The following is an 11,653-nucleotide window of genomic DNA, read 5'->3' on the forward strand; positions in this document are numbered from 1 at the left end:
TGTTTGTTATGCTGTTCTTAGTTTTTTCTTTTGTGTTGTTTGTCGTTAGTTCTCGCGATTAGTCGACAACATTTCGGATCAGTTTGAGGAACTTTAAGACCAAGATTTTGACATCACTGAGCAGCATTGGATAAAAGACAAGTGTACTTCTTGATCATATTGCTCCTATGTTTTAAACTGTTTTGTTTTATAAAATTACATGCAATGTCAATTTGATGGGTAGTCACCTTTGTTAAGGTTTACCTAGATATTTTCTTATCGTTCCTTGGAGCCTAAATGATTTATGGTTAGATGTCTTTTACGGGTATAATTGCTTAGCCCTGGTGTCAAGAATATTGGAAAGTGTCTTATACTTGATTAATGAACTTATACAGCAATGATGCCTTTCATAGGAACCTTAGGCCTTGAGCAAAGATGTGTTGATGATGATCATATTTATGCTGTTAGCTTAGTGTTTGTTTAAGTAACCTAAGTAAGGACCGGTTTATGGAATGACAACCTAAGAAGTACCGTACCAACCACGAGCTCTTTTGGGGGGCCTGATCTATTAATTAGTGGATTCTAGATTGTGTATGCCAAATGGTGGGAGTGGATATGTGGGGAGGGCTATTGAGCTAGAACAATTTGGCTAGTGATAATGGTGGTGTAGGAAGGAAAGAATGATTCTTTCTGGAGATACAAGGCGCAAGAGATGGCTTCTAGGTGATATAACTCCACTTTGACAGCGGTGAAATCTTAGCAGGCATGCACATTTTGGAGTAAAATTTGTAACGGTCTTGTAGTGATCTCCTGGCCGCACACCTTAGGTATTGTAAAATGTGCATGATCAACACTGGCAAATGGAGACTTTAATTACTTGCTTGCAGGTGATGTCACATCTCGTGGGAAAAACTGGACAACCTCTGCAGAGTATAAAATCTGATATATGAGTCGTGCTCACGGGCGTGAGAGACTTGGATCCTCATATGATTAGTTGGTGGTGGAATGGTTTTGGTATGGTCATAGATGTGGTTACGATGGTACTATATGGTATGATTGGTGAAGGTTTTACTCAAGATTTTACCCTTAGTGGTGATGTTGTTGGGAAGTTGGGTTAAACTTCACTTAATTTAATACTTTTACTTAACTATCTTTTATTGTCTGCATTTATACAAATAAACCTTTGAGTTAGCTTATCATTGATGTAAGCTTGCATATCATTATTTTTCCTATACACTCGTTGAGCACGTTATGTGTTCATACTTGCTATTTTTTTATACCATGCGATATGTGTGATGTTGCTCAGTGAGTGAAGATGGTAAAGACTATCAAGATGAGGTTGTGACGTTCTAGGTGTATGTCTCCTGATCGATTGCATGTAATGTTGTTGAGTACCAGTGCTTCTATTCCACTACCTGTATCTATATAGTAGACAATATATATCAATTACTGTAAGAGTTAAATATTTATTCTATAAAAGTACTGCTTTTGTTATTTCACCTATGACGTCCTTATGTGTTAAACACCCTGAACACATATAAGCCGTATTTGATTTTGCTCGTTAAAATCGGGTGTAACACATTGTCATTTCAAGGAATGGATCGACCTTATCATACCACCATACTGTGGAGGCTACATCAGAGAGGCTGAAACGACTATGAGATTAGGTTTGAGGAAGCACTGCTAGACAGGAGAGGATGGAGAAAGCATGACTACGGCAGGAGGTATGGCATGAGCGCCAACAAGAATGCCAACGCCGAGAATAAGAACACAAGTGACAAACTGAGGAACTTCAGAGGCGTGAGGAGGAACATCGTTTCCGATAGGAAATTCTAAGGAGGCTTGAGGCCGAGCTTCAAAAATGTGAGGAACACCTACAAAGCATGAAGCACTACTACGCCGGCAAGAAGAGGCTGAGTGTGAAGCGGCACATCAACGAAGGGAGAGACATCCTGGTTACACCCAATAGAAGCATTTTTCCTATCTGCATTAATGTAATATTAGTATCAACTTTGTGTTACCCGCACACATCCAACTATGATAAAAAAAAATTAACGGTTTCCACTGGAACTGGTCACATTAGTAAACACGTACTCCATTTTCAGACCTAATATTTTTCGAATTAGCTTTCTCATTAGTACCCTTTTTCAGAACTAGTCTTTTTCAAAAGTAGTATTTTCAACTATAGTCTTTTCAGACGTAGCCTTTTTAGATATAAACTTTTTAGAAATAGACATCTATTATTGTAATTTTTTAAAATAGTCATATAATTTTACAAATATTTAAATATATATATAAATAAAAAATTCGCACAAAGGTGAGGTGGGACCAAAAAAATGGTACTGTCTTCACCAAATAGGCATCAAAGACAGTCAAATCATCTAAAAAGACAGTCAAATTGTACTGTCTCCACCCATGGAAACCAACGGACTGAACAAATGATATATTGAACAGGAGAGCAATAGATTTCAATGAATGTGACTAAAAGAATTAGTTTGTCTTGATGGCATAGTACAAAATAAAAGAAAACATGGTCACTAAGAATTTCGTAAAATAGTTCAGCAGATCCTGGCCATATCATCTGTAATTCCAAAGCATGCTAGCTATTCCCGTAGATCTGACGATTAATGCCGTATAACATCTCAACATAACACACCATTTATGAAGAAACAAATGTGAGGCCTTCGAAGCAAGTTATGGCATAGAAAGAGCAATTGTGACCTTCTGCATAGAGTCAATGGAACCCTCACAACGCATGCATGCACCAAAGCAGAAAATGAAATGGCATATGGCGAAAAGATGCTGCTCTTCTGTTGATAATGTACTCTGCCAAATGATGGCACAGAAAATGGCACTACAAGATGCCCATTGCAGATTACATGGGAAAATCGGGCATATTCTTTTTTTTGGGGGGGGGGGGGGGGGCTTTCATGCTGTTTCTTCTGTCGCTCAAAGGTTGAGACAGCCTGATCTTTGACAACGGACACTCAGGATTAATGTTACAATGTGATTTACAAAGGCTCAACAGTACCCCTAAGATTTACATTCTACAAACAAGATGTATCTTTCTGAGCAGAGATCTTATCTGTCTTTACATGCTCATGTGAGTTACAGGAGCTACTGCATCCAGTGCAATTCAAAGAACCAGCACACTATCTCCACGCCGTTGAAGGGTCGAGCGCATCAATCCAGAACAGCAGCTCGGGGAGAAGACTGCCCGCCCAACGACAAAGAAGTTAGAGATGACGCCCAAACCCTGGCATTCTTAGCTCCAACCATGAGCCTCCACTTGCTCCACATCTTCCTCACATCCACAGCATGTGGCACACATTCAAGCAGCTGGGTCAATTTGGCAAGGATTCCAAGGTTGATGTGCCGGAAGTACTGGATCCAGAAGCCTTTGATGAGAGCGAAGAACTTGGTGAAGAAGAACAAGAATATCCTTAGGCAAATAAACATGATACTGAATGCTAGGTAGGGTTCTCTCTTCACTGCTTCACTAATTGAGCTATTCCCAAGCTTAGCATAGTGTGTGCTTTGAGATGTACTCCACTTCCGTGGACCAATATATGCGACTGGTTCTTGACCTGCATCAAAACAACTCTCGCTTAGGTTGAGTAAACTAACATCACTTGATTTCTTCTTTCCCATCTATATATTCAAAACAATGTGGATTTGGTGGCCATAGGTACGCGCGTCCCACATATCCCGACCGGCGATAGGAAGAGAAGCCAGCAGCTGTGTGGGGTAGAGGGAGTGCCCGGCGGTGCTCGGATTCCACCTCCAGGCAGTGGAAGCGGTACTGATATCCCATCTACAAAAATCGCCCCCTCTTACTTTTGTGTCTAGCTCTGCCACTGGACATAGCTATACATTTTTATCCTTAATTTTTTTCCCATCTTTTGAGTTGCATGATTAGAACAAGTGAGCAAGCGAGCTATCTGTCCAGGCAGTTGTGAAAGGTTTTGTACAAGTCAAAAGCAGACCTTTTCTTTTTTGAGGGCAAGTCAAAAGCAGACATTGGTGACTGGGTTTAACGTCCCCAGACCACAGAGATACAAAAGAACAATACAGTATGATATGACTGGTGTTTGATACTACAAAACCATATATCGAGTAATAGGTATTGCAAGATTGTAACCACAGATTCGAATATACGCATCAAGAAATGTACCTGTTACAGCAGTGTAAAAATCGACCAGTGAGTCAAGATCTTCAGCACCAAGTGGCCAGAATGTGTATGATCCATGTGCTACGATTATAGAAGGCAGGCTACGGACACCATATCTCGACAAAATGCTGCAAACCATGAAAGAAATGAGGTTTTAGTTAAGGATGCTGGCCATATTAATGCCCATGAAAGATAATAACTACATTACAGCATATTCAAGTCTTACGCAGGCATGACACTGGACTCTTCGACAGCCAAGTGCTTAATCCGTGGAAACATTGAGCTTAGATCATCAAAGACTGGTCTCATTCTTTGAGAGAAGGGGCACCATGATGCATAGAAAAGGACAGCAGTGTACTCTTCCTTGCCAGCCAACTCCCTGAGAAGTTCCTCGCCATTAACCTGCCAAAATTTTCCAGGCGAGCTTAATATCAAACACCACATAGCCAAGCCGACCCAGCAAAAAGTTACAAGATAAAACTCCAAGCCAACACAGCAATAGCCAACACAGCAAAAAGTTACAAGGTAGTTTCACATTCTCATTTGTAAGAAATCCCTACAAAACAACAGATTGACCATCTTAAGCTGTTGCAAACTATCCATTGTATCTCCCTATAGTTGAAGATTTATTATCAGAACATTACAAGTTGGTTTACCAGTTTCCGAATTTCACCAGACACACTCACTTGCCACATTTAAGCCTCTAGCACAAACCTGAATGCAGAGCAAAGTTTAGCGCCACCCAATCCAATTCGTAAACGATTAAGTTCTACTGAAGCTGGGAAATACATCTTTCCTTGTCCCTGGTCCTAGACAGAAGAACGTATGTATACAAGCATCTCCATGGCAGCACTACTTCTCTGACTCTAAATTACTTCCGAATTTCCAATTACTACTACTAGATTACCTTTTGAGTCATGCCAACTAGGACCATAAGCATTATAAGCTAAAGCTATAGAAAAGTGGATGCTAAGCCACTGAAAAACATGCAAATGCTACAAGAAATATATCTGAACTGTTCCAAAGTTGGCACCTTAACCAAACAAATATGCAAAACATACTAAAACGAGAATGTCTTGAAGGCTAAAAAATTTAAGAACAGGAGCAAAGGTAGTACTAGTTATTTTAGAATGCGTACAATTAAACTTCAAAAACTTAGACATTAATAGACAAGATTTTTTAGGATTCGACATATGCACATGATATGAGTAGATCTAAAAAATACTTTCATATGACTATATATTTAACAAATTTTATTAAGAAATAATTATAAAAAATAAACATATGTATTGATACCGTGTCCATGTCCTAAACAACGGAGGTAGTACTAGCAAAGACAGATAGATTCGGCAAACCCGAATAAAACGATTAAATGAAGGGCCAAGAGCATAAGCTACACATCTAGCTTTGTTGATACCGTAGCGTTGACTAACAGTAAGCTTACATGAAAAATAAACAAAAATATATTATTCCCAAATACAAGAGAAGTAAAATTGCTTGCAAAAGAATAGAAGGAAATTACCAAACGGAATCTGAAAATTAATGTACACCTATTCACTTAATCGTCTCAGCAAAACTTCAAGAACATGAAATTTCGACCCAAGTCTCGCTTAGATAATCCGTTAAAAAATCAGTTAAGAGAAAAAAGAATACATGAAAAGAGCATCACGAAGTACGAACAGAACAGAAAATTCTTGGCATCAGCATCGGACTCCCAACTGAAGCTCTACGCGCGGCAGAGAGAGAAAGAGAGAGGGAGGGAGAGGGTGAGAGAGAGATCCACCAAAAACCGTACCCCCAAACCGCCCTATTCACGCAGGAGCGGAGGAGCCCTCCCGAAAGAACAAATCTTTGCGCCCAACCAATCCCCACACCGCACCAAACAGAACTCGAAGACACACGCACCTCCTCGGCCGGGTATCCCTCCGCGGAGACGCGGCAGCTGTGCCGGAGCGCGCCGGCGAACGGCGGCAGCCCATCTTCCAGCCCCGGACGACGACCAGAATCCGCCGCCGCAGACGCCTCCGCGCGGGAAGACGCAGCCGCCGGCGCCGGCGCGGGTAGGAGAAGCAGCAGGAGCAGGAGAGGGAGACGGAGGAGGAGGCGGCCGGCCATGGCGAGGGAGGGAGGAGAGAGAGGGGGACAGGAGTGAGATTTCTTGGTATTCTGGAGGGTCAGCTTTGGGAGCCCTTCTTGGAGCTGGGGTTGGATTGGACATCCTAGTTTTAACGGTGCGTTGTACTTGCGACGTGTAAATACGGGAGGTATTTGACGCGTATATACATGGTATTTTGGGTTTTATTATGTGGAAGTGATTTCCTTGTCAATTTTCCTACACTCCACGCCATTCAAAACCGTGATTTGAACAGTCAACGAACACCGGCGAGGTTAGCAGAGGATTTAGCTTCAGAGGTTCTTTCACCATTGCTGGGTTTAGAGGGCACGGTGAATCCATCGTGGGATGGAGGGGACTCAAGCACCCTACCCTTTTGGTGCATCTAGAGCCTTCCAAGCTTTTTTTAATTTTTGGTTTGGAAGAGAAAGGAGAAAAAGGAGAGAAAGAGAAAAAGAGGAAGAGTGAGAGTCTCTAATTTATGATTCTGGATCTATAACTGCTTAGAGAGACGTCTTTTTTAAAATCATGGCAGGTAGCAAGCGAGCAGAGGTGATTTAATCTTATCACGTATAAGTTTGGTTACATTATAGATTTTTATGTAACTGTTTGATTGATTATCATAACTATAATAAGCCATATTTTGTTAGTTTATGATTCACATATTATACATTCAATTTTTTATTAACTGTGCTACACTTGTGACTAAGAATTTATTAGCCATATTTTTTAATGACAAGCCACACTTGACTAACTTTATGTGTGGCAAATATAGTTGCAATCCAAGCAAACACAAAGGCCAATCCTATTACTAGTTTCTTAGATATTAATTATATATCCATTTAAGTAAATAATTTAAAAATAAAAAAAAATGAGCTTGTTTCTTATAAAAAAAAACTAGCTCTCTGAGCAATAATAGGTGATTGTGAAATAATAAATTGTTTTAAAAGATCTTCAAAATTTTTTAAAAAACATATGTATCTATTAGAAGCTTATTTTTTGATATCAAATTTTTAATCTTTCTTCTTTTAAACATCACTAAAAAACCAAGCCTTTAGGAGTGACCTTAGTATTTCCAATTCAGCATTGGCCCGTGTTCACGCAACGAAAAACCCCCGAGGCGTTTATACTTTGCAATGGCCACTTACTGTCGCTCAATTTTCAATCTCAATGCAGGGTTTGCTTGCCATGCTGGGATGTCCAGGTAAAGTTGAACCAAAGACCCTACAGCCATGTTGCATCATAACCCTCCTTTGTATTTTATGTCTTGGTCTCCCAGATGTGCTAGCTCGTGTTTTGGTGCCACCATGGATATTATGCATGATTGCATCTTTACACGAGTGATACTTCAACGTGAAACATACAATAAATTATGTTGATTAGGAATCTTAGCACTACTCTGGTGCGCTTATTTGTGTCTAAACTAGCTTCAGATTAAGAAAGTTTGACAGGTAAATTCGGAGGCGAGCCTTGTTATATGTACGGATTTCTTTGGCGTAATTGAACATATTCCACTGGGATGTTTGATTGGTAATTTGTAAGGTTGATTAGATCTATCCCGTTACGATTTTGACCACTTGGAAAATGACATTATAAAGTCAAAATTCGGTGCCATTACAATAGACCACTAGATTAAAACATGCCATTGATATACATGTTTTTTCATGCATATATTGGACATAAGTAATGTCGGAGGGTGAACTTCTCAAGCGGAGATCCGGGGGACCCCTTTGAGATTCGGTTAGGGGATGATTCTGAACCCGCCTCGTATGTGAAATAAATAGGAGCAAATGAGATGCAGATGGAGCGGAATAATCAGATGCAGGAGAAAGTAAATGCTCAGGGGATTTTTAGACATGTTCGTGCCGCACTGAGCGTAACACCCTACTCCTATGTGTATGCTATAAATGCTCTGAGGATGTCTCTCTGAAGATCTGCTGTGTTACAAGAATGTTTGTCTAAGTCTAGAGCTTCGTGCTCCTTGTTCTTCGGCGGCTTGCCTTCTGAGCTTGTTCGGTGTGTTCTCCAGACTTCTTCTCTGTCTTCTCCAAGACTCGTCCTTCATTCTCCTCTCCTCTCCGGGGAGCCCGCCCCTCCTTTATACCCGTCGGGGCGGGTGGCGTGCCCAGAAAGGATCAGCGCAAGTTCCAAGGCGTCATAAATGGAAAGCAACCATCATGGGCTGTTGCTTGAGGTGACGGGGAGGGTTGAAAACGCGCTCCCGACCGGTCTTGGTCGTCATCATTCCCCTTTTCAGCGGGGGCAGCGGGGAGGGCCCGCCAGGCAGCGACCGAGCAGCCTCGCGTGCCCACCTGGTCAGAGCGAGTCTGACACAGCAGGGCAGCAGGCATCGCGCCTCGAGCACTGCGAGCTATCCCGAGGCGCGCCGGATGACGCGCGATGGGACTCGCGCATTAAATGTCCCCACGCCTCCCTGTCAGACCGTGGCAGGGGCTGACAACAAGCGTGGGGGGAGTGGTTGGAAGTGACAGGCCACGCGCCTTCTTAAATGCGGCATCGAGCCTCTCACCAATTGACACCTTACCGCTGAGCCCTTGGGGGGACCACCGGCGAAAGACTTCTCAGGCCCTCAGGGAACTGTGAGTGATCGGGGACTACTGCTCACAGCCCCGAGCACTCTCTCTCGAGAATACCCTCTCTTAGTCCTCGGGGAACTCGGGTGCTCGGGGACCACTATTCATAGCCCCGAGCACTCTCTCCTGGAACTTGACTGCTTGGGTCCTCGAGGAACTTGAGTGCTCGGGGGTCACTATTCTCGGCCCCGAGCACTCTATCCCGGAACTGACTTCTCTTGTCATCGGGGAACCCGGGTGCTCAGGGACTACTGTTCATGACCCCGAGCACCCTCCCCCGGAACTTGGCCTTCTCGGGTCATCGAGGAACTCGGGAACTCGGGGACCACTGTTCATAACCCCGAGCATCCTCTCCCGGAACTTGGTCTTCTCGGACCTTGAGGAGATAATCCCCGAGGGAGGATGCCACGTGGCACTCTGCTGTCCTGGCCTCAGGACTCGGGGACCCCCGGTTCCTGTGTCACCGACAAGTAATGTCACACCCTAAAATCCTAATCTAGTCATTAAGCATGCATACGCATGATGCTTTATATTTTTGGTTTTGTTTTAAGTATTTAAACATATTTAAAAAATATTACGTCATTGATCAATGTGCATTTTCACCATATATATTATGAGTGAAAATTGTTTAGAGATAATTAGGAATATGCAAAAGTCATTTAGGAAAGAGAAGAAAAAGAAAAGGGAAGAAACGGGAAAAAGAAATAAGACTTTCAGCACGTGGGCCCTGCCTATGGTCATGGTCTGACCGTCAGAGCGCAGAGGCACACTTAAACCTATCGAACAACTCTCACTTGCTCTCCCATTCATTCACTCCCTCATTCGCTTCCTCTTCACCAAATCGAGAGAGAGGAAACCACCTTGACCACCACGATGGCCGAAGATCGATGTGAGGAACCGTCCAAACAATATTCTAATTAATCATCAGGAGGATCATCATTCATAAAATACCACCTCAATGATTAACCAGAATGTCATCCCGGTAGTCCCGGTACGTGTTTTGTACCCAAGATCGGAACACATGCCTTTCCAACATCTACATCACAACATAGCTTAAGAAAGAGCGAGTAATTAAAGTTACATTACAAGTTCTTAAGCATGCAACCATTTGCAACAGTTTACACAAAGAGAAACTACGCAACGAAAAATTAAAACCTTAACAACAAAATGAGAGTGGAGTCATATGCCCTTAGGCTCCACCCAAAAAGCTACGCCTCATCAGAGTAGGATGCACTACTCTTGCCCACCACCTGCATCGGCGGGCACGAAGTAGCCAAACATCGCCTCACCCTCACCAGTAGAACCTGAAAGCTCAGGCATGAGTACGAATGTACTCGCAAGACTTAGACCATAAAGAGCACATATACGTAGCTCGACTCCAAGGATTATGCATTGAGCTGTTAGCAAGAGTAGACCACAAGGTTAAGTAAAATATATGTGGTAAGCAACCTAGACACATATGTGTGAGCATCTATACTTAACTCCAAAAACAACTACATTTCTACCCTGTAAACCACAACTTGAACATGTATGTATAGCAACCACAGTATCTAACCAACAAACTACCAACAAAATCCATCATACCATAACCTTATCCCACATTCGTAAACTCTACAACCGATACAAATGAAACAATAGCATGCTCATGACCGAGAGCACGGCAATTCGAATTGTTCTTACACCCTGCAGGGGGTACCACTTTACCCACACGACTCAAGGACTATTCGACTTGTGCTACTCGCGAAAGTACACACAACGGGGTACTCGTGTCAACCTTTCTCAGACCCGAAACCACCCACTTGCAATGCCCCTATGGCACCGGGGTTACTGCGAGCGTGTCCCGGACATCTCTAGCTCCCTGCCACCTAGCTTTTCCTTTTCTTTTTCTCTTACGTGTCATAGAGCCGCAAGGCAAGTGTTGGCACGGCATATAATAATCGGCTTACCTTACCATTAGATAACAATGTGGTGACTACGGAAAGTGCTAGAGCCAACTGTACTGACGGACGGCCTTAAACGATGCAAGCAGTCTATGGCATTCGTGCTCCTCTCCCGAACTACCCAGAGGACTCCTCTTGGGCAGAAGATACCCCTAACACCGCCCACATCTCGCCTCAATTTCACATCTCAACCTCATCTTTGTATCTGTAAACAGTGATTAAGCCCTAAGCTTGCGAACAACGGCAGCACCATTGCTCGACTTCTACCGAGGACATAAGCATTGCTAAGCATTTCGAATAAACCTTGAAGCTAGACAACAACTATATCATCAAGGCTACAAGGATAAGAATTTATCAATAAGTCAAGGTAGATATAATGCATCAACATAGGTTCTATCCATATCAGCCTGACGTTGGATTCAACACATGCAAACATATATAAAGCATAATTTATTAATTTTAGACTCTATTTAAATTGAACAAAGGGTGCAGTATACTTAGATGCTTGCCTGCTCTGGGGTTTGCCCGATACTTCCCAAACAGAACTTGCACAAGTGGTGTGCCTCGGTGTCACCCTCGATCACACCCGCGTCATGCTCTGGACCTTTATTCACAAATGAAGAACGCGTGCAATGATGAGCATGAAGGAGGTGCAATGCTTCATGATATGAGTTTAAAGCATTAACAATTTCCTTAACTTTACTTATCGTTAAACATTTACTATTTTCTGGATTAATTAAGCTTAAAACAAAGCTTAGCTCTAATTAGAAAATTAACTATGCTTAGCATGAGTGTGTATATTTTTACTGAACGGCATAAATTAACAAGATTTACAATATCGATTTCATCAATTTTG

The 11,653-nt window shown here is 42.4% G+C and overlaps 1 protein-coding gene across 1 annotated transcript; it reads right to left on the minus strand.

Moving 5' to 3' along the window:
* Positions 1 to 2,905: 2,905 nt before the first annotated feature.
* LOC133906271 (5'-adenylylsulfate reductase-like 6) lies at positions 2,906 to 6,374 on the minus strand. Its single transcript, XM_062348129.1, has 4 exons — positions 6,056 to 6,374; positions 4,377 to 4,552; positions 4,154 to 4,278; positions 2,906 to 3,566 (listed from the first exon to the last, which is right to left on the minus strand). The coding sequence occupies exons 1-4, from the start codon at positions 6,263 to 6,265 to the stop codon at positions 3,163 to 3,165; spliced, it is 915 nt and encodes a 304-aa protein (XP_062204113.1). The 5' UTR covers positions 6,266 to 6,374; the 3' UTR covers positions 2,906 to 3,162.
* Positions 6,375 to 11,653: the final 5,279 nt, after the last annotated feature.

The sequence above is a fragment of the Phragmites australis genome, chromosome 23 (genome assembly GCF_958298935.1).
Source record: "Phragmites australis chromosome 23, lpPhrAust1.1, whole genome shotgun sequence".
NCBI lineage: Eukaryota > Viridiplantae > Streptophyta > Magnoliopsida > Poales > Poaceae > Phragmites > Phragmites australis.

Coding starts and splice junctions, on each gene's coding strand:
- LOC133906271 (XM_062348129.1), bottom strand. CDS start 6,265: ATGGCCGGCCGCCTCCTCCTCCGTCTCCCTCTCCTGCTCCTGCTGCTT. Junction 4,553..6,055: donor AGGGATACCCGGCCGAGGAG/GTGCGTGTGTCT, acceptor AAATTTTGGCAG/GTTAATGGCGAGGAACTTCT. Junction 4,279..4,376: donor GAGTCCAGTGTCATGCCTGC/GTAAGACTTGAA, acceptor CATGGTTTGCAG/CATTTTGTCGAGATATGGTG.